The sequence below is a fragment of the Pristiophorus japonicus genome, chromosome 13 (genome assembly GCF_044704955.1).
Source record: "Pristiophorus japonicus isolate sPriJap1 chromosome 13, sPriJap1.hap1, whole genome shotgun sequence".
Taxonomy (NCBI): Eukaryota; Metazoa; Chordata; class Chondrichthyes; family Pristiophoridae; genus Pristiophorus; species Pristiophorus japonicus.
In genome coordinates this window covers 147,369,838-147,393,706 of record NC_091989.1, presented here as the reverse complement: position 1 = coordinate 147,393,706, position 23,869 = coordinate 147,369,838, and the positions used below count along the sequence as shown (strand labels likewise).

The 23,869-nt window shown below is 43.8% G+C and overlaps 1 protein-coding gene across 1 annotated transcript; it reads right to left on the bottom strand.

Annotated features, from left to right (window-relative positions):
* Positions 1-1,608: 1,608 nt before the first annotated feature.
* Positions 1,609-22,174, bottom strand: pdcd5 (programmed cell death 5). The gene is made up of 6 exons (XM_070898097.1): positions 22,013-22,174; positions 18,850-18,893; positions 18,264-18,325; positions 7,924-8,015; positions 7,148-7,219; positions 1,609-2,937 (listed from the first exon to the last, which is right to left on the bottom strand). Exons 1-6 carry the CDS (start codon positions 22,076-22,078, stop codon positions 2,890-2,892), a joined length of 384 nt encoding a protein of 127 aa, XP_070754198.1. The 5' UTR covers positions 22,079-22,174; the 3' UTR covers positions 1,609-2,889.
* Between the last annotated feature and the right edge of the window lie 1,695 nt (positions 22,175-23,869).

The window sequence follows — 23,869 nt, the reverse complement described above, 5'->3', positions numbered from 1 at the left end:
TGCCTATGATGATGAGGTTGAATGGTCCATTACACTCAGTATAAGCAAGCTGCCTGCAAGCTAACCAGAGTTGGCAGTATATCAATGCTAGCCAAGCAGATTGGCTGTAAGTCCTGGCGTTCAGTTGTAGGCATTTATAACTAATCCAGGACTTGATGCTAGATAGTCAGGTAGGGCAGGAACAACCTTGAGACAATGTTGGTGGTGAGTTGAGTATCATTGATGAACGTGTGGAGACTGACTCTGCTTTGCAGATGATTGCTGTTTGAAAGTTAAACTGCAAAGGTATTCAGGGTTATGCAACCAAGGTGGGTAGGAGTAAAATACAGATCAGCCATGATCTAAACGAATAACGGAACAGGCTCAAGGGACTGAATGGCTACTATGTTCCCTTCAAAACTACTCCGGTCTCTGATTTGACATGGCTTGGGGACTATTTTATTGCAAAGTAACTATTTGTACTAAATGCTTTCTGCGCATCCCGACTCCACCCCCTCCCCTTCCAAGCGAAATTTGTACTAACGATTTTCTCCGCATGCGTCCTCCCAACGTCTGAAACCGGAAGTGGGGCCCTGAGCCACCCGCAGTGCCGCCGAGCCTCCAACCAGGCCCCAAGTCACCCGCAGCGGCGACAGGCCCCGAGCCTCCGGGGGGGGTGAAGGAGGAGAAAGAGAATGGCAGCGGGAGAGCCTGCAGGGGCAGGGGGCTAGAGAGAGCCTTGGGGTGAAAGACGGGGTGGGGGGTATCGGAGGGGAGGGAACTCAGGGAAGACGGATCACATTCTTCCAACCCTCTTTACACCCATACCCAATTTCTCGGAAAGCTCGGTGCGTGTGTTGCAAGGGACATCGTTGGAGTGGACAAAATCCAGAAGTCACGACACTGTCACTATTCACTTCATAGCCAATAAACCTGTTAACAATCTGCAAACAATGCCCCATCTATGGCAGGGGGAGGGGGGTGGGTATGGTCATGCACTTGTGCTGGGGTAAGGGACTTTGGCTGGGAAGGGGGGTGGGGGTGGGGGTGGGGGGAGAAAGAGATGTGTCCTCTGACATCTGAAGTCAAAATGAATCATGTTACAATGTGCAGTTAGGTTCCATTTACACATTCCAGAGTAACCTCAGGGTGTGGCTTATCTTCCAAGGGGACCAATCAGCAATAGGTCATGTGATAATGGAGGGCCAATCAGAGAAACTGCTTCCATTCAGTTAGTACAAATAATTGTATCCATTTTATTGTATGATCTTCAGTGCCCTTATTGCTCCAGCATGCCAATACTGCCTCTTTCAATAAAAGATTAGACCCAAGTTGTATATACACCTAACTACACTGGGTACTGATTTCTTAAAAGACTAATGTTCACCAAGTATTTTCCTCTCTGGTATGACATCAATATCCTATTTGTATGAGGTTGAACTTTTCTTTCCTGAGAATGAGGAAGAATTTATGTAAAGTGAGCAATTAAACTTTTAGATGACATGCCTAGCAACCCATTGTGTTGCCTTCACCTGAACATTCACCATGTCCGGCCAATTAGACTTCAATGGTTTTTTCTAGTTTTGTACATTCCTATTCATCCATTTCAGCAAAGGTAACTATACAGAAGAAATTCAACACCTTTATTAGCCAAACTGTAAAATCATTTCTTCCTCTGGATAAAGAAATCAAGACAATCGTCTGAAGCACCTCACATTTCACCTCTTATGAGACCACAGCAGATCTTGCATGAGGAAAACACCAAGTGGATCTGATGACAGTTCTCTGCAATTCACATAAAATTGGAGATCATCATAAAATAGTGTATGATACAAATCTTTGGCAGCAAGGTCAGCAAAAGCCATATGGTACTACTGGAGAGGGTATCTCATATGGCAGGTCAGACTTTTTAGAAAATATATTTCACAGTTCCTGAATTTCTATGTTTTCTCCTTGTAACTTTTTAAGTATCTAGTTTCCTTTGTGTAAGTTTCAATTTTGCATTTATACATAAATTCTAAACAGGCATATGCATATTTCAACAATATGCATCAGTAACTTCAGACTACACATCAACATAACTGCAATGACGCAAGTACATCTTTATTACTGGCAATGAGGTTTGGACTAAATTTGGGGAATTAAGATGTTTTTTTAAAACACCAAGCAAATAAATAATATTTCTTTAAATTCAAATTTCAAAATCATTAGCCACTTAGTAACTCAAATCAAAAGGGCTGATCCTGCACTCCAAGTAAGGTGTACAACATGGGCACATAGAGACAATAGACTGAAAATTGCAGGTTGCCTGCCAGCAATTTCCTATGATACGTTTCCCACGAGTGCTGCTCTCCAATCCGGGATTAGTCCTAAAGAGTAACATTAAACAAAACACATTACTCAGATGTGAAAAATTAGTTGTAAACTGCTTTGTTTTCATAATACCCCCAATTTACATGTCAACTGTATTTTTTCTGATATTCCACAATATAGCAGTTTAATTCAAACTTGATTGAAATGAAACTGCAGAGGCTTCATCCATTTAGATATTAATCAGAATTAACCGTACACATTTGTAGACGGTCCTGGTGGCTTTTCTCAGCAGTGAGTGGGGTTAACCAGAGAAATTACTGTTCATGTTAAGATAGTCCTCAAAGTCAGTGTCAGAAGTACATTTCCACACATAACCACCAGGAGGTTCTATTCATGCATTAAAAGCAGCATTTAGGACCACCAAGTTGTCAAGTGATTTACTATTTCCACCCACAGATACAAAACGATACAGAGAAGAATTCTTTCAGTAAACAAGGGGAAAAAAACCAAATCCATTCGTCCATCCTCTGTCAGCACAGCTCGTTAGCTTTTATTCCCCTCATTATTCATAAATTAGGTTCTTTGTATGTTCAGAATTCAGTAATCGTCCTCTTCATCAGAATCCATTACTTTTCTTCTATTAAACTGAAATTCAAAAGGATATGAAAGTGTCAGTTTTTTCCAAAAACCTAATTTTGTATAGATTCAATATCCAGTTAAAATAAGAACATAAAAAATAGGAGCAGGAGTAGGCCATTTGGCCCCTCGAGTCTGCCCCGTTTTTTAAAAAAAGATCATGACTGATCTGATCATTGACTCAGCTCCAATTCCCTGCCCACTCCCCAAAACCTTTTGTTCCCTTATCGTTCAAAAATCTGCCTTAAATATATTCAATGACCCAGCCGCCACAGCTCTCTGGGGCAGAGAATTCCACAGATTTACAAACCTCAGAAGAAATTCCTCATCTCAGTTTTAAATGGGTGGCCCTTTATTCTGAGACTATGCCCCCTAGTTTTAGTTTCCTCCATGAGTGGAAATATCCTCTCTGCATCCACCTTGTCGAGTCCCCTCATTATGTTATATGTTTCGATAAGATCACCTCTCATTCTTCTGAACTCCAGAGTATGGCCCAACCTACTCAACCTATCCTCATCTCCGAAATCAACCTAGTGAACCTTCTTTGAACAGCTTCCAATGCAAGTATATCCTTCCTTAAATACGGAGACCAAAATTGGATGCAGTACTCCAGGTATGGTCTCACCAATACCTTGTACAGTTGTAGCAGGACTGATCTGTTTTTATACTCTAACCCCCTTGCAATAAAAGGCCAACATTCCATTTGCCTTCCTGATTACTTGCTGTACCTGCATACTAACATTTTGTGTTTCATGCACAAGGTCCCCCAGGTCCCTCTATACTGCAGCACTTTGCAATTTTTCTCCATTTAAATTATAATTTCCTTTTCTATTTTTTCTGCCAGTGGATAACTTCACATTTTCTCACATTATATTCCATCTGCCAATTTTTTGCCCACTCACTTAGCCTGTCTATATCATTTTGCATATTTTTTGTGTCCTCCTCACAATTTGCTTTCCCACCCATCTTTCTATCATCAACAAACTTCGCTACATTACACTCGGTCCCTTCATCCAAGTTATTAATATAGATTGTAAATAGGTGAGGTCCCAGCACCAATCCCTGTGTCACCCCACTAGTTACTGTTTGCTAACCGGAAAATGACCCATTTATCTCGACATTCTGTTTTCTATTAGTTAGCCAATCCTCTATCCATGCCAATATATTACTCCCAACCCGTGAACTTTTATCTTGTGCAGTAACCTTTTATGTGGCTCCTTATCGAATGCCTTCTGGAAATCCAAATACACCACATCTACTGGTTCCCCTTTATCCACCCTGCTCATTCCATCCTCACAGAACTCCAGCAAATTTGTCAAACAAGATTTCCTTTTCATAAAACCATGCTGACTCTGTTTGATTGAATTATGCTTTTCCAAATGTCCTGCTACTGCTTCCTTAATAACAGACTCCAGTGTTTTCCCCAACAATAGATGATAGACTAACTGGTCTATAGTTTCCTGCTTTTCGTCTGCCTCCTTTTTTAAATAGGGGCGTTACATTTGTGGTTTTCCAATCCGCTGGGACCTCCTCAGAATCCAGGGAATGTTGATAGATTACAACCAATTCATCCGCTATTTCTGCAGCCACTTCTTTTAAGACCCCAGGATGCAAGTCCGCCCTTAGTCCCATTATTTTACCGAGTACTACTTCTTTAGTGATAGTTATTGTATTAAGTTCCTCCCTCCCTATAGCCCCTTGATTATCCACTATTGGGATGTTTTTCGTATCTTCTACCTTGAAGACCGATATAAAATATTTGTTCAAAGTATCTGCCATTTCCCTATTCCCCATTAATTCCCCAGTCTCATCCTCTAGGGGGCCAACATTTACTTTAGCCATCCTTTTCCTTTTTATGTACCTGTAGAAACTCTTACTATCTGTTTTTATATTTCGTGCTAGTTTACTTTCATAATCTATCTTCACTCTATTATTTTTTCAGTCGTTCTTTGCTGGCTTTCAAAAGTTTCCCAATCCATGGACTTCCACTAGTCTTGGCCACATTGTATGCCCTTGTTTTCAATTTGATACCATCCCTTATTTCCTTAGTTAGCCACGGATGGTTATCCCTTCTCTTAGTCTTTTCATCTCATTGGGATATATTTTTGTTGAGAGTTATGAAATATCTCCTTAAATGTCTGCCACTGCTCATCAACCGTCCCATACTTTAATGTATTTTCCCAGTTCACTTTAGCCAACCCTGCCTGTCTCAATACACAGTACCAAATCTAAGACAGCCTGCTCCCTGATAGTTTCCTTGAACAGTATGTTGCGGAACCAATCCCGGATACACTCTATGAACTCTTCCTCAAGGCTACCCTAACCAATTTGCTTTGTCTAATCAATGTGAAGGTTAAAATTGCCCATGATTATTGCAGTTCCTTTTTTTACAAGCCCCCATTATTTCTTGAGTTATACTCCGTCCAACAGTGTAGCTACTGTTAGGGGGCCTATAGACTACGCCCACCCGCGACCTTTTCCCCTTATTATTCCTTATCTCCACCCAAACTGATTCAACATCTTGATCTTCTGAGCCAATATCATTTCTCACTAACACATTGATCTCATCCTTTATTAACAGAGCTACTCCACTGCCTTTTCCTTTCTGTCTGTCCTTCAGAATTGTCAAATACCCCATAATATTTAGTTCCCAGCCTTGGTCAACTTGCAATCATGTCACTGTAATGGCTATCCATTTGCATCTATTTGTGCCTTCAACTCATCTATTTTGTTATGAATGCTGCATGCATTCTGATAAAAGAGTTGAAAAAATGTTTTAACCATTTTTTCCTGCTTTGACCCCACTTTCTGATTCACTTTTATGTTTATACATTCTGTCCCTTCCTGTCACGCTCTGGTTTTCATTTCCCCCAGTGCTACCCTACTCTATTGCCTTCTCCTTATTCTTTGACTTTTTAAATTTTCGCTCACCTGAACCCTCCCCTCCACTAATTAATTTAAAGCCCTCTCTACAGCCTGAGTTATTCGATTAGCCAGGACCCTAGACCCAGCACGGTCTAAGTGGAATCTGTCCCAACGGAACAGCTCCCTCTTACCCCAGTACTGGTGCCAGTGTCCCACGAACCAAACCCATTTCTCCCGCACCAGTCTTTGAGCCACATGTTTAACTCTCTGATCTTATTTACCCTATGCAAATGTGCTCGTGGCTCAGGTAGTAATCCCGAGATTATTATCTTTGTGGTTCTACTTTTTAATTTGGCCCCTAGCTGCTCATAATCCCTCAGCAGAACCTCTTTGTTTGTCCTACCTATGTCGGTACCCACGTGGGCCACGACAACTGGATCTTCCCCCTCCCACTCCATTATTCAAAAATTATACAAATTTAATGCTGAGCTTTTATTTTAATTTTACTACCAAGTCATTCTTCAAAGTTATTAACACCCAGCTCTAACTAAAAACAAATTTAAAGCTCCAAGCTTTGAGGTAACCTGGCCTCCCCCAGGAAGAGGAACCAACCAGTTATTAATCTAGATACTTCTAACTATTTTCCCCAGAAAGAATACCCAAGCAGTGGTATTAATGGGAGAGACCAGGTTAATAGCTGAACATCACAACCGTATTCCAGGCTACATTTCAGCAACACCAAGGAAGTTCAATATATATGAATACTGCAGATGTTTCAAGATCTGATTTAAGAAAAGCGCTTTCATATTTGTGCAAATAAACTTTTCTGTAGTTTTGATTTCCCTGACTAATCAGTAGTTGAACTCCGTTGAGCCCAGGAAGCTTCCCTATCACGAAGGAGGCAGATATGCCTGTGTGGAGTCGACCTGTTACCAAGCATTGATTGGCACGTGGTTGACCTGTTTCCAGACTGATTGAGCACAGTTACGAAAAAAATACTCCCAATCAACTAAATTCAGATCAATATTGAGCAGTGGACACATTCCAAATTCCTCTGGTATCAGAGCATATTCATTTTAGATCCTTGCCCATGACATACCCATCTCTTTTGGACTGTACCCATTGATTTTTATTTCTTTCCACAATTTCACCCAACTGATAGTTAAAGCACCTATTTTACTTGTTTTCCCTACTAAATGGACATTTTTGTAGTCCCACTGGGCATTCCAATTAAAACTACACTACAAACATCCAGTGAGATAGCAAGACTAGGTTTTAAGCAATTAAACAATTTTGTGCATAAATCATAGGCAAGCCAAGCCATATAATGTGAACTGCAAATATCTGCAATTACCTTGACAATAGTTTGCTTTCCCATTTGTTGGTTGACTTTCTCCAGGATTTCAATCAATCCTGATTCAGAAATCTAAAAACATAAAACATAGTTATAGGACTGATGAAGTTTGATACATTTGTAATGGGGCTTGTTTCATTTCTTCTTTTCCATGCTTGTAATCTGTGTTTAAAAAAAAACCTAATAGCAAAACATTCCAGAAAGCCAACACAATTGGCCTCATCTGCCTTCTGCAGTAAACTCAAGAGCTGCTTAAAACTCAAACATTGAAAAACATTTAATTACTTCTCCATTTCCCTTCTTCGTCAGCTTTCCATGCATCACATACCTTCCAAAACTGGCAAGGCACGCAACAGACCTGCACTCACAACACCAGCATTTTTGCTCAATGGTCAGTCGCTAAGTGTTGCACAAGAGCAAGCTGGAACAACCAGCCCTCGGATTTTCCTTCCTGGTCATGGTTAGGCCTAATCCTTGGGGAATTGTGGACTACTCAGTGATGCAGCATGGTGAAACCCCTCTGTTATCTTTACAAAATTAATTCTTGTAAAAGCACATGCCAGGTTCACTAAACATTAAAATTTAAAATTATAACTATTAGAGTGGATTAGTGACTATTGTGCTCTCAGTTAATGCAAAAGTTTAAACATTTTCTAAATACATGAAAAATAGTCATTTTGTTTCCTTGTGCCACAAAATATAATGAAGACTCAATTTTAACTGACAATGAAGAGCAGGAGTTCCTTTATGTAATATTCAAGTTGACAGTATCTTACTTTTCCACTAAGCTGCCCAAATCTTGCCATCTGTATCAGATAATTCTCCACCGATTTGGCTTTCTCAGGCTTCACCAGAGCCAAATTACTCACTGAGAATGAAAAAATATATAAAATGATATAAAACACACAGGAAACTACTTAAAATAATACTTCAGGAAAGGCCAATGAAAATCGTATTTGCAAACCTCTTAAGCACTTTGTAAGATCAAAAGTTAAACTTAACTGCACCAGCACTTTATTTTTTTTAATTTTCCAATCACTATCTCGCTTCGTGGATGAATGCAGCCATTGTGTGGTATCTGTATTTGTTGCACAAGAAGCAGCAAACATATTGCCAACAATGCTATGGTTGCAAAATGTCCAACTCAGCATTCAGCACGCCACGTCACTTGAACTTCAAAGTTAAAAAAGGTCTCTGCAGGCAAGTTTTTCATTTTTGACCATGGGAAATGCCAGTAAATTGGGGAAGTCTCACCAAAACTGCTTACAAGACCAGTCCTTGGACTATGCCTTTAAATTAAAAACTACACCTTAGCATTTACACGGTTGTACCACTGGCTTTTTCAATCGGGACAGTAGATGAACACCATCAAGTAGCAATGAGAAAATGGTGCTTCAACTTTCATCAGCTAGTATCAAATACCTATCAATAGTGTTTGTTCATTGGCATTTCATCTACAGGTGGGATATTTTGTTCGCTAAGAGGGAAGGAAGTATTTACCCTCCGTCTGATGTCTTGGTTAGTGCAAATGACCGGATTATAGGAGCACTAGTAATAAAACAAATTAACTTATAGAACTATTATTTAAACATACTGTCATGGCAGCCACTAAATATATCCATTATTATTTACATTTCTAATTTTTACTTGGAGGTATTGGGGGTCGAGAAGCCAATGCAGCTCAGCAAGCATCATCATCATAGGCAGCCCCTCAAAATCGAGGAAGACTTGCTTCCACTCAAAAAGTGAGTTCTCAGGTGACTGAACAGTCTAATATGGGAATTACAGTCTCTGTCGCTAGTGGGATAGACAGTGGTTGAAGGAAAGGATGGGTGGGAAGTCTGGTTTGCCGCACGCTGCCTGCGCTTGTTTTCTGCATGCTCTCGGCGACGACACTCGAGTGCTCAACACCCTCCTGGATGCTCTTCCTCCACTTAGGGCAGTGTTTGGCCAGGGACTTCCAGGTGTCGGTGGGGATGTTGCACTTTATCAAGGAGGCTTTGAAGGTGTCCTTGAAACGTTTCCTCTGCTCACCTGGGGCTTGCTTGCCGTGTAGGAGTTCCGAGTTGAGTGCTTGCTTTGGGAGTCTTTTGTCGGGCATGCGAACAATGTGGTCCGCCCAACGGAGCTGGTCGAGTGTGGTCAGTGCTTCGATGCTGGGGATGTTGATTGAGAACACTGATGTTGGTGCGTCTATCCTCCCAGGATCTTGCGGAGACATCGTTGGTGGTATTTATCCAGCAATTTGAAGTGTCTTTTGTATATGGTCCACGTCTCTGAGCCATACAGGAGGGCGGGCATCACTACAGCCCTGTAGACCATAAGCGATGCCAGATTTGAGGGCCTGATCTTCGAACACTCTCTTCCTCAGATGACTGGAGGCGGTGTTGAACCTCGTCATCGACGTCTGCCCTTGCTGATAATGGGCTTCCGAGGTATGGAAAGTGGTCCACATTGTCTAAGGCTGCGCCGTGGATCTTGATGGCTGGGGGGAGCAGTGCTGTGTGATGGGGTCAGGTTGGTAGAGGACCTTTGTCTTACGGATGTTTAGTGTAAGAACCATGCTTTCATACGCCTCAGAGAAGATGTTGACGATGGCTTGGAGTTCAGCCTCTGAATGTGTGCAGACGCAACGCCGTCCGCATACTGTAGGATTTGATGCAGGATAGGAGACGGGCAGTATAGTTTTAGATGAGCAGATGTTTACAGACGGTGGAGGACTGAAAAGGAGAACTGTTGAAGAGGTGAATCTGTAAGTGTCGAAGGTATGCATGAGTGTTTCAGCAGCAGATGGGCTGAGGTAGGGACAAAGGTGGTCAATATAACACAGGCAGAAGTAGGTGGTATTTATGAAGGAGAGGATATGGAGCCAGAAGCTCAGTTTTGAGCAAGGACAAGCCATCTGACAACACAGAGGCAGTAGAGAGGTAAAACTGGGTGCCCGCAACATACATGTGAAACCTCATGTCTTTGGATGATATTGGCAAAGGGCAGCATGTAGATAAACAAGAGGTGAAGGTTCGATCCTCAATGAACCCCTGAGGTAATGTTGCAGGGGCAAGAGAGGTCATTGCTGGAAATGCTTTGGCTACAATCACAACAGTAAAAGTGGAAAAAGCAAAGAGAGCCCCACTAAGCTAGACAACAGAAGAGAGGGCACTGGAGGAGAATGGTGCGGTCAACTGTGTCAAAGGCTGCAAAGAGGTTGAGGAGGATGAGAAGGAATAATGCACGTCACAGAGGATGTAATTTGTGACTTTAATTAGTGCTGTGACAGGAGTGGAAACCCGATTAGAGACTCAAACATGGCGATGCGAGAAAGATGGGCACTGGTATGGGAGGCAACAACACGTTCAAGGACTTGAGGGGAAAGGGAGGTTGGAGGTGGGGCAGTAATTTGCAAGGACAGAGGGGTCAAAGGTGGGAATTTTGTGGAGGGCGGGTGATGATGGCTGATTTGAAAGGGAGGAGAACAGTATCTGAGGAGAAGGATCCGTTTACAATGTCAGAAAAGAAGCTTGGGATTATCTTTGCATTCTAGGATAATCCTGCAGTAATGGGTGGTTCTGGAAGAGGAAAATTAAGGCCCACAATGCTTGATGTGGTCCAGCAGATGAGATAATGGATAGCTAAATCAGTTCGGCTTCAGATACACTACAGTCTGCACCTCTTGAACCCAAGTGAATGACCAGGATGGGAGACAGTGACAGTTTGCTGGGCACAAGGGCATCAAAGGTGGAGGTGAGGAGTAATTGATTTGATTAATGGCTGCAGAAGTATTGTGGCAAATGCAGGGCCAAAGGCTAACTGTTGGCCGTTTGAAATGCAGTTGTAAGTGGGTTCAGGCAGATTATTTTTTAAACAGAGGTGGATGCAGAAGGAACTGGGGTTGAAAGGAAGTCGGGGGATGGGAGTGGTAAGGAATACAAAGGATATGGTAGACAGGTCCTGTGAGATGACAAGGTTGAATAAAGTTCAACAATTTAGAGAGGAGGTGGTTTAGGAATGACAGGGGGGCAGTGAAATCAAAGAGAAGGCAAGGGGAGGGCAGATTAAATCACTGAGAATGGCAGGAAAGGAGGAAAGATATCTCGATGAGAAACTTAGGGTATGGTTCTTTCCTATAAAGTTTGTTACTCCTGCTTCTAGCTGACTTTGGCCAATATAACAAGCCCTAGTAAAACTGAAGTCAATGGGAATCAGGGGGGAAACTCTGCACTGGCTAGCGTAATACCTAGCACAAAGGAAAATGGTTGTGGTTGTTGGAGGTCAATCATCACAGCCCCAGGACATCGCTGCAGGAGTTCCTCAGGGCAGTGTCCTAGGCCCAACCATCTTCAGCTACCTCATCAATGACCTTCCTCCCATTATAAGTGGGGATGTTCGCTGATGATTGTACAGTGTAGAGTGTTCTATTCCATTCACAACTCCTCAGAAAATGAAGCAGTCCGCATGCAGCAAGACCTGGACGACATTCAGGCTTGGGCTGATTAGTGGCAAGTAACATTTGCGCCACAAAATGCCAGGCAATGACCATCTCCAACATGCGAGTGTCTAACCACCTCCCCATGATATTCAACGGCATTACCATCGTTGAATTCCCCCACCATCAACATCCTGGGGGTCACCATTGACCAGAAACTTAACTGGTCTTAAGAGAAGTAGCGGCAGGGATAGTGGATGCATTGGTTGTAATTTACCAAAATTCCCTGGATTTTGGGGAGGTCCCAGCAGATTGGAAAATTGCAAATGTAACACCTCTATTTAAAAAAGGTGTCAGACAAAAAGCAGGAAACTATAGATCAGTTAACCTAACATCTGTGGTTGGGAAAATGTTGGAAGTCCAACAGTCAAGCAGAGTCAGCATGGATTTATGAAGGGGAAGTCATGTTTGACAAATTTGCTGGAATTTTTTGAGGAAGTAACGAACAGGGTGGATAAAGGGGAACCAGTGGATGTGGTGTATTTGGACTTCCAGAAGGCAGTTGACAAGGTGCCACATAAAAGGTTACTGCACAAGATAAAAGCTCACGGGGATGGGGGTAATATATTAGCATGGATAGAGGATTGGTTAACTAACAGAAAAGAGAGTCGTGATAAATGGTTAATTCTCGGGTTGGCAATCAGTAACTAGTGGGGTGCTGCAGGGATCAGTGCTGGGACCCCAACTATTTACAATCTATATCAAGGACTTGGATGAAGGGACCGAGTATAACGTAGCCAAGTTTGCTGACGATACAAAGATGGGAGGAAAAGCAATGTGAGGAGGATACAAAATACCTGCAAAAGGACATAGACAGGCTAAGTGAGTGGGCAAAAACTTGGCAGATGGAGTATAATGTTGGAAAGTGTGAGGTTATGCACTTTGGCAGAAAAAAAATCGAAGAGCGTTATTATTTAAATGGAGAAAAATTGCAAAGTGCTGCAGTACAGCGGGACCTGGTGCATGAAACACCAAAGGTTAGTATGCAGGTACAGCAAATGATCAGGAAGGCCAATGGAATCTTGGCCTTTATTGCAAAGGGGATGGAGTATAAAAGCAGGGAAGCCTTGATACAGTTATACAGGGTATTGGTGAGGCCACACCTGGAATACTGCGTAAGTTTTGGTTTACATATTTACGAAAGAATATACTTGCTTTGGAGGCAGTTCAGAGAAGGTTCACTAGGTTGATTCCGGAGATGAGGGGGTTGACTTACAAGGAAAGATTGAGTAGGTTGGGCCACTATTCATTGGAATTCAGAAAAATGAGAGCTGATCTTATCGAAACGTAAAAGATTATGAGGGGGCTTGACAAGGTGGATGCAGGGAGGATGTTTCCACTGATGGGGGAGACTAGAACTAGGGGGCATAATCCTAGAATAAGGGGCCGCCCATTTAAAACTGAGGCGAGGAGGAATTTCTTCTCTCAGAGGCCTGTAAATGAGTGGAATTCGCTGCCTCAGAGAGCTATGGAAGTTGGGTCATTGAATAAGTTTAAGACAGAGATAGACAGTTTCTTAACACAGAAACATAGAAAATAGGTGCAGGAGTAGGCCATTCGGCCCTTTTAGCCTGCACCATCATTCAATAAGATCATGGCTGATCATTCCCTCAGTACCCCTTTCCTGCTTTCTCTCCATACCCCTTGATCCCTTTAGCCATAAGGGCCATATCTAACTCCCTCTTGAATATATCCAATGACCTGGCATCAACAACTCTCTGAGGTAGGGAATTCCACAGGTTAACAACTCTGAGTGAAGAGGTTTCTCCTCATCTCAGTCCTAAATGGCCTACCCCTTATCCTAAGATTGTATCCCCTGGTTCTAGACTTCCCCATCATCGGGAACATTCTTCCCGCATCCAACCTGTCCAGTCCCGTCAGAATCTTGTAAGTTTCTATGATATCTCCTCTCACCCTTCTAAACTCCAGTGTATAAAGGCCCAGTTGATCCAGTGTCTCCTCATATGTCAGTCCCACCATCCCGGGAATCAGTCTGGTGAACCTTCGCTGCACTCCCTCAATAGCAAGAACGTCCTTCTTTAGATTAGGAGACCAAAACTGAACACAATATTTCAGATGAGGCCTCACCAAGGCCCTGTACAAGTGCAATAAGACCTGCCTGCTCCTATATTCAAATCCCCTAGCTATGAAGGCCAACATATCATTTGACTTCTTCACCACCTCCTGTACCTGCATGCCAACTTTCAATGACTGATGAACCATGACACCCAGGTCTCGTTGCACCTCCCCCTTTCCTAATCTGCTGTCATTCAGGTAATATTCTGCCTTCCGTGTTTCTGCCCCCAAAGTGGATAACCTCACATTTATCCACATTATACTGCATTTGCCATGCATTTGCCCACTCACCTAACCTGTCCAAGTCACCCTGCAGCCTTTTAGCGTCCTCCTCACAGCTCACACCGCCACCCAGTTTAGTGTCATCTGCAAACTTGGAGATATTACACTCAATTCCTTCATCTAAATCATTAATGTATATTGTAAAGAGCTGGGATCCCAGCACTGAGCCCTGCGGTACTCCACTAGTCACTGCCTGCCATTCTGAAAAGGACCCGTTTATCCCGACTCTCTGCTTCCTGTCTGCCAACCAGTTCTCTATCCACATCAGTACATTACCCCCAATGCCATGTGCTTTGATTTTGCACACCAATCTCGTGTGGGACCTTGTCAAAAGCCTTTTGAAAGTCCAAATACACCACATCCACCGGTTCTCCCTTGTCCACTCTACTAGGTGGTGATATCCTCAAAACATTCCAGATGATTTTTTAAGCATGATTTCCCTTTCATAAATCCATGCTGACTTGGACCGATCCTGTCATTGCTTTCCAAATGCGCTGCTGTTTCATCTTTAATTTTCCCCACTACTGATCGGTCTATAATTACCCATTTTCTCTCTCCCTCCTTTTTTAAACATTGGTCTTACATTAGCTACCCTCCAGTCCATAGGAACTGATCCAGAGTCGATAGACTGTTGGAAAATGATCACCAATGCATCCACTATTTCTATGGCCACTTTCTTAAGTACTCTGGGATGCAGACTATCAGGCCCCGGGGATTTATCGGCCTTCAATCCCATCAATTTCCCTAACACAATTTCCTGCTTTATAAGGATATCCTTCAGTTCCTCCTTCTCACTAGACCTTCGGTCCCCTAGTATTTCCGGAAGGTTATTTGTGTCTTCCTTCGTGAAAACAGAACCAAAATATTTGTTTAACTGGTCCGCCATTTCTTTGTTCCCCATTATAAATTCACCTGACTCTGACTGCAAGTGACCTACGTTTGGTTTCACTAATCTTTTTCTTTTCACATATCTATGGAAGCTTTTGCAGTCAGTTTTTATGTTCCCAGCAAGCTTCCTCTCATACTCTATTTTCCCCCTCCTAATTAAACCCTTTGTCCTCCTCTGCTGTATTACAAAATTCTCCCAGTCCTCAGGTTTGCTGCTTTTTCTGGCCAATTTATATGCCTCTTCATTGGATTTAACACTATCTTTAATTTCCCTTGTTAGCCACAGTTGAGCCACCTTCCCCGTTTTATTTTTACTCCAGACAGGGATGTACAATTGTTGAAGTTCATCCATGTGATCTTTAAATGTTTGCCATTGTCTATCCACTGTCAACCCTTTAAATATCACTCGCCAATCTATTCTAGCCAAGTCACGTCTCATACCATCGAAGTTACTTTTCCCCAAGTTCAGGACCCTAGTCTCTGAATTAACTGTGTCACTCTCCATCTTAATGAAGAATTCTACCATATTATGGTCACTCTTCCCCAAGGGGCCTCGCACAACAAGATTGTTAATTAATCATTTCTCATTACAGATCACCCAGTCTAGGATGGCAAGCCCTCTAGTTGGTTCCTCGATATATTGGTCCAGAAAACCATCCCTAATACACTCCAGGAAATCCTCCTCCACCGCATTGCTACCAGTTTGGTTAGCCCAGTCAATATGTAGATTAAAGTCACCCATGATAAATGCTGTACCTTTATTGCACGCATCCCTAATTTCTTGTTTGATGCTGTCCCCATCCTCACAACTCCCACTAGCGTTTTCTGCCCTTAGGAATTGCGTAGCTCCATCCATGCAGATTCCACATCATCCAAGCTAATGTCCTTCCTTACTATTGCATTAATTTCCTCTTTACCCAGCAACGCCACCCCACCTCCTTTTCCTTTCTGTCTATCCTTCCTAAATGTTGACTACCCCGGATGTTGAGTTCCCAGCCTTGGTCACCCTGGAGCCATGTCTCCGTGATGCCAATTACATCATATCTGTTAACTGCTATCTGCGCAGTTAATTCGTCCACCTTATTCCGAATACTCCTCGCATTGAGGCACAAAGCCTTCAGGCTTGTCTTTTTAACACCCTTTGCCCAGTTAGGATTTTGCTATGTGGCCCTTTTTGCTTTTGGCCTTGGGTTTCTCTGCCCTCCACTTTTACTTTTCTTCTTTCTATCTTTTGCTTCTGCCCCCATTCTACTTCCCTCTGTCTCCCTGCATAGGTTCCCATCCCCCTGCCATATTAGTTTAACCCCTCCCCAACAGCAAGCAAACACTCCCCTTAGGACATTGGTTCCGGTCCTGCCCAGGTGCAGACCGTCCGGTTTGTACTGGTCCCACCTCTCCCAGAACCGGATCCAATGTCCCAGGAATTTGAATCCCTCCCTTCTGCACCACTCCTCAAGCCACGTATTCATGTGAGCTATCCTGCGATTCTTACTCTGACTAGCGCGTGACACTGGTAGCAATCCTGAGATTACTACCTTTGAGGTCCTACTTCTTAATTTAGCTCCTAGCTCCCTAAATTCATCTTGTAGGACCTCATCCCATTTTTTACCTATATCGTTGGTACCTATATGCACCATGACAACTGGTTGTTTACCCTCCCCCTTCAAAATGTCCTGCACCCGCTCCGAGACATCCTTGACCCTTGCACCAGAGAGGCAACATACCATCCTGGAGTCTCGGTTGCGGCCGCAGAAACGTCTATCTATTCCCCTTACAATAGAATCCCCTATCACTATAGCTCTCCCACTCTTTTTCCTGCCCTCCTGTGCAGCAGAGCCACCCATGGTGCCATGGACTTGGCTGCTGCTGCCCCCTCAACAGTACCAAAGTGGTGTATCTGTTTTGCAGGGGGATGACCGCAGGTGACCCCTGCACTACCTTCCTTCCACTGCTCTTCCTGTTAGTCACCCATCCCCTATCTGGCTGTGTAACCTTTACCTGCCGTAAGACCAACTCACTAAACCAATAAGGGAATAAGGGGTTATGGGGAATGGGCAGGGAAGTGGACCCGAGTCCATGATCGGGTCAGCCATGATCGTATTAAATGGTGGAGCAGGCTCGAGGCGCCATATGGCCTACTCCTGTTTCTATTTCTTATGTTCTTATGATCAGTCACTTCCTGACTCACCAAAGCCTTTCCACCATCTACAAGGCACAAGTCAGTAGTATGATGGAATACTCTCCATGTGCCTGGATGAGTGCAGTTCCAACAACACTCAAGAAGCTCGACAACATCCAGGATAAAGCAGTCCGCTTGATTGGCACCCCATCCACCATCTTCAATATTCACTCCCTTCACCACTGGCGTAACGTGGCTGCAGTGTGTGCCATCTACAAGATGCACTGCAGCAACTCGGCAAGGCTTCTTCGGCAGCACCTCCCAAACCCGCGACCTCTACCACTAGAAGGACATGAGCAGCAGGTGCATGGGAGCACCATCACCTGCAAGTTCCCCTTCCAAGTCACACACGATCCTGACTTGGAAATATAGCGCCGTTCCTTCATCGTCGCTGGGTCAAAATTCTTATTTTAATAGAATGGTGCCTTTTTCAGTCTGTGTCTGTCGCTTGCATCAGTATGGGATTGTTATCAGATCATCAGGCTGGTGATGTACAGAGAAAGATGAAGCATGTTTGTAAAAAGGATTCAGTTAAACATCATGTAATTATTATGGAAGAAAAATCTGGGTTAAACGTTTTGAGCTGTGTGTTAACTTGCTAGAGAAAGGGCCAGTATTCTCCCATCCCTGGAATGCAGCCAAGCATATATTAATAGCATATGCTGCTGATCCAACCTTACTCCTCACCTTGATCGTGGCGGAGGTGCGGCGAATGCTTGTGGCGGAGGAGCGGCAAATGAGAGTACGGGGCCCAGAAGAGCCAAGGGCCCGGGGCAGCACGGGCCTGCCCACACTGCGATTTGTGCACGCGCTAGGTCCGTGCAGCAGAGCAGGTCTCCAGTCGTCCTGGTTAACCCTTGCCACTGGATAAAGGCCTAGCTCTGTCAAGCCTGTATGGTGGCTGATGTGCAACGGTCACCACATGTTAAAAAAATCCATGTATAGGCATCTTCCACCCCTTTAATTGGAGTTCAGGACTGGAACATCAGGTCCTTCATTGAAACATCTGTGAACCCATGTGGAAGTAAGTCATCCTTGTTCGAGGGACCGCCTATGATGATAATGGTCAATTCATTTTAACTCGTGCCCGGTACCCAATCTGATACACCAATGCCTCATACATTAGTTTGTAGATCTTGTAGTTTATTAGGTGGCTTTCTACCATATTTTAAATTTGAATTGTAATGTAAGAGTTTTCAGTTACTTACATCTGGCACGAGCAGATTGATCTAAAACCTGAGCAAGAATACTGTTCCTCATTTCTGACTCCCTGCAATCACAATTTGTTCACATTAAGGAGGCATTAATAAGAATAATCACTACTGCATTGCTTCAAAATCAAGAAAATGAAAACACAGCATTACTAAAAATTGACTATCGCAGCATATCTGCACTAGAACCAAAATGTGAACTTAACTTAAAAGTCAGAATATTCTGAATTAGTATATGACACCTTCTACTGTAAATTCTGATAAAGAAAAAAACAAACTCAAACATGGGACAAACATAGGACAGTCCAGTGGTACTAATGCACTATGGAACAGCATAAAGCACTTTCACACCTGGTAATGATGAACTGTCAATCTATCAGGCCAGGCACTTTTCTACAGGGAGGAAAGGAGGTAAAACTGGAGGGGCATGTCATCCCAAGTCACTCTTACATTTATCCCCACCCCAGTAGCTATTTACAGACAGGCACTTGGGAAAAAGTACCTCCATTTTCTCTTTTGTCAGGAGTGGCACACAGCAAATATATGATAAAAAGTTTCATTTTAGAACGATTGGCATTCTTACCGCTGTTTCGCCTCTTGCTGGTTTTGCTGATCATCTGGTGCATCCTGAATTCAGATAAGATATGTATACTTAGCAGGTTATGAAATCTTGTTATACAAATGCTGGATGATTCAAAAATCACACGTGACAATTATACAAATCATGTCAACAAGTCTAAGACATGATTACTGAAGAATCTTGCAATACTTTGTTACACCAGTGCATTATGACATGAAATAAAGATCTCTTATACAAATTGACTGTTTTCACCTGTCAAGTTAATTGTAAATGACAACAATCAGTAACTGATAGCAAGACTTACTTAAGTGACAAATGTATTTAAAAGACCTGCACAACTGCAAATGATCAATGGCCAAAAAGGTAAACAGATTAACTCAATCTATGGAAAATTACTATATATTAAGTAGTGTAAAAGATAACTGACTTTAACTCAAAAGTAATCTTATACTATAATCCCTTTGAGAAAGCTAGCTTTAACTTCTGCTTAAACTTTACATACAAAATACTTGTGTACTTATTACTTCATAAAACATTTATGTTACTCCCGCTCCTAGCTGACTGGCCAACATAACACTTTGGTCAGTACATATTATCTAGTGCCTCATAGCCATTGGCCTGGAATTTGCTACTGTAATGACGGCAAAACTGTCCGTGTTCGCTGCCATTAGTGTGTAAAACTGACAGCAACTTCTGGGGTTAAATGCGGAAATCCGGAAGTTGCTGTCAGTGATTCTCTGCTCCTCTACAATCTTTGCTGATGCAATCAACATAGAATCAGTGATTTGACGTGAACTTCAAACTTTTTACGCACTATTCTTGCTGTAAAAACCATTGAAAATGTTAAGCCTTGTTGAATGAAGCGTAACTGAGTTTTAATGGCATTCTATGTCATAATTCTCTGGCCCTGAAAAACTCATTTTATAAGCGTGGCGTGTCATTCCCTCTATTCCATGCTAAAAATGTCATGATTTTTAAAATAAAAGTTAATTTTTATTTTATCTTTTTTTTAAAGTTTATATTTCAGCTTGCACCCTTATCGCATGTGTATGTCCCAATTTTTATTTTGCTTTCTGTAAAATGATTAAAAAGTGAATTATAAACCATGGTTTTTATTTCCTGTTTTGCTGTGAGGATTCTTCAATCTAATTGGCTGTTCACCCTGTTTAAGACTTCATGATCATTGGACGCCACAGATCCCCTATAGATGGCGCCAGATTGAAAGTCACGACGGAATAAGGAAAATCGATGCTCTAGGGCCTACCCTACCCCCCCCCCCCACTCCGTTTTCTCTACTCTAACACCTCCAACCGATAAACAATTTCTTGTCTACAACTGGCAATCACACTGTTTGCAGTCAATGTTGTACTTCAACTAATAGCCAACAGAAGGTGCTCGAATGTTCCTACAGATGCTACAGGAATGAGACTCCACAGTTTCAATTGTTCACTTTCTGGGCCAGAAAGGTTGATTGGCATTGCAGAAACATAAATCTGATCTTTAAAACATGCGTTGTTAAATAGCAGCCCTTATTTGCTATAGCGAGTTTAATTAGCAATTAATGCAAAAATGCAGAAACTCACCGGGAGATTGAGGGAGACCTGAGCTGCCGTTTTCGTGAGGCTAACGGGGGGAGTAAATCGTCCAGCAACTTGTGGTGATTCGCAATTCACAGGGCATCTCTTCCTTGCCACAGGTTGCTTATCGATTTGCACAGTAATAACAGCAAGTGCCATTAACCTCGCCGTTATTTTGACAGCAAAATCTGGGTTATAAACATTGCTCAATCCAACAACAATTGCAGTCAGCGGCGAAGCAAAGGTGTTCGCCTTTCTCAACGCGCAAGTGAGATCAGTGTAGAATAGCGGGGAATCCCGAGCGCGAGCTGCTGTGATGTTTGGCTACTGAGACAGCTTGTTATCACAATTCAGAATTCTCAGACAGGGATTCAGGAAATGAAGAAGTTGCTTTTATTTTGACTTTTTAAAAATGTTAGAGAGCTAAACAAAGATTGGGTCTCTCACATGGGAAAAAGGCAAACCTGAAATAAATATTAAGAAACTTTTAAAAAATATAATTTTTAATGTTTCTTAAAAATTGAAATTTTTATCACAATGGAGAAATTTGACACTCCACAAAATTAACATTAGTTTTTCAGGGCCATATTTGTTTAGCAATCAATACACTGCTAAAACCTCAGTTACACCTAATCCAACAAAGCCTAACTTTTAATATTATGGTGGAAAAGCCCAAATTTTCATCAGTTTCACTGCTTTGTCAGGAGGGTCACAACACAGCCGGAGCAGTGAATGACTGACCGCAACTTCAGGGTTTCCTTGTTTAGATGCGCATGTGCTAAATCCTCATGTTGCGGCCAGTTTTAATGGGGTAATAACACCAAACGGCGTTAGTTCGCCGTTATTACCCACCACAAATTCCGGGCCTTGATTTAGCATCTCATTTCTTAAAAGGTAAATTGTTAAGAACATAAGAAATAGGAGCAGGAGTTGGCCATACGGCCCCTCGAGCCTGCTGCGCCATTCAATAAGCTGATGGCTGATCTGATCTTGGCCTCAACCCCACTTTCCTGCCTGCTCCCCATAACCCTTGTTCTTATTGTGGCATCGCAAACCTTCCAACAATCAAGTGGTAACATATATTTGTGAGCACAGCCAATGTGGTGCGGGGCAGGCTTGAATATTTCCTGGCTTTTGTGTGAAGGCGAAATTAGCCCGAGTTTCTAGTGTTGATCGCAAAAGACAAGCCCTGCTCACCCTGTGTGTACAGGCTGACAGGTGAGAGAGCATGACTGTGTGCCCTGACCCGGCCCCACATGCTCACACAGCAAGAACGGCCACGGCTGAGGTGCTGGAGGCTCTCTGGTGTCACTGGAAGTTACAGCCCAGCCAGGAGGTAAAAGCAGGAGAAATTCGAGGGAAAGGTGAATGAAATGCAACCGATAAATATGCAGCTGCCCAAGAGCCGTCGATGTGCTGGGAGTTGCAGGCTTCTGCCTCTCTATCGCCCCCAATCCCGGTACAGAGCCACGGCCGGGTGAGGAGCTCCCCGGGTCCCAGGGCTGGTCCGGGACTGAGGCCCGTTGCTCGCTCCGCAGCTTGCGGCCCCCACAGCCCCGCTCCCTCCGCCCGCCTCACTGCGGCCTTACCCCGCGCTGACCCCGCAGCTCGGCTAGTCTCTGGCGCCGAATCGTCTCCAACTCCTGATCCTCCATCGCAAAAGGCCTCCGTCCGGTCAGAAAATGCAGCAACTCACCGAGCGACGACTCGGAGGCAGGAGTGACAGTAAACCGGCAGCGCCCCTACCGGTCTCTGATTGAACCGCAATGAACCGGCAGTGCCTCCAGCGGTCACTGATTGAACTGCGCTCTCCGCCGACAGCGCCCCTACCGGTCTCTGATTGAACCGCAATGAACCGGCAGTGCCTCCAGCGGTCACTGATTGAACCGCAATAAACCGGCAGTGCCCCTAGCGGTCACTAATTGAACTGCGCTCTTCGCCGACAGCGCCCCTACCGGTCTCTGATTGAACCGCAATGAACCGGCAGTGCCTCCAGCGGTCACTGATTGAACCGCAATAAACCGGCAGTGCCCCTAGCGGTCACTGATTGAACTGCGCTCTCCGCCGACAGCGCCCCTACCGGTCTCTGATTGAACCGCAATGAACCGGCAGCGTCCCTAGCGGTCACTCACTGAACCGCAATGAACCGGTAGCGCCCCTAGCGGTCACTGATTGAACCGCAATAAACCGACAGTCCCCCGACTGGTCTCTGATTGAACCGCAATGAACCGGCAGTGCCTCTAGCGGTCACTGATTGAACCGCAATGAACTGGCAGCGCACCTAGCGGTCTGATTCAACTGCGCCCTCCGCCAACAGCGCCCCTAGCGGTCACTGATTGAACCGCAATAAACCGGCAGCGCCCGTAGCGGTCACTGATTGAACCTCAATGAACTGGCAGCGCCCCTAGCGGTCTGATTGAACTGCACCCTCCGCCGACAGCGCCCCTACCGGTCTCTGATTGAACCGCAATGAACCGGCAGCGCCCCTAGCGGTCTGATTCAACTGTGCCCTCCACCGACAGCGCCCCTAGCGGTCACTGATTGAACCGCAATGAACCGGTAGAGCCCCTAGCGGTCACGGATTGAACCGCAATGAACCGGCAGTGCCCCTAGCTGTCTGATTCAACTGCACCCTCCACCGAGAGCGCCCCTAGCGGTCTCTTATTGAACCACAATAAACCGGCAGCGCTCCTAGCGGTCACTAATTGAATCGCATTGAACCGGCAGCGCCCCCTAGCGGTCCGAATCAACTGCGCCCTCTGCCGATAGCGCCCCCTAGCGGTCATTGATTGAACAACAGTAAACCGGCAGCGTCCCTTCGAGTCTCTGATTGAAGAGATATAAACCGGCAGCGCCCCTAGCGGTCTCTGATTAAACTGTGCCCTCCGCCCGCAGCGCCCCTAGCGGTCACTATTTGAATCACACTATCAGCCAGCAGTGCCCCTAGCGATCACTGATTAAACTGCGCCCTCCTCCGGCAGCGCCCCCTAGTGGCTACTGATTGAACCACAATAAACCGGCAGCACCCCCAGCGATCACTGATTGAACCACACCATCGGCCGGCAGCACCCATACGGTCACTGATTGAACCAGTGGTTCTCAACCTTTTTGTGTTTGCGGCACACTTTCGAATACTAGAATTTGTGGCGGCACACTTGAAGGGATTAAAAGGTTAACATGTTAAAAATAAAGCAAGTTTCAGAAATTTAAAAAAACATTTTATTAATCACAGTATATGAAGATATACAACATTGTACACATGTATGTTATTAATTATTTTTTATTCTGAAAGTAACAATAAAATAATAAACTATAATAATTATTCCTCACATTAATTATAGATTAATTAGTATTTTAATGTGATACTTGAGCCTGACATTTTTTAGTTACGTCACTAATATTAGGTTGTATAAGGCAACTCTCATTTCGTGTTCAAGTTCGCTAAG

Bases quoted from the DNA above. Each gene is read 5' to 3' on its own strand.
- pdcd5 (XM_070898097.1), bottom strand. From the start codon at position 22,078: ATGGAGGATCAGGAGTTGGAGACGATTCGGCGCCAGAGACTAGCCGAG. The intron at 18,326-18,849 runs GTAAGAATGCCA...TTGTGATTGCAG, and splicing joins CAGCAAGAGGCGAAACAGCG to GGAGTCAGAAATGAGGAACA. The intron at 2,938-7,147 runs GTAATTGCAGAT...TTTGAATTTCAG, and splicing joins GAAAGCAAACTATTGTCAAG to TTTAATAGAAGAAAAGTAAT.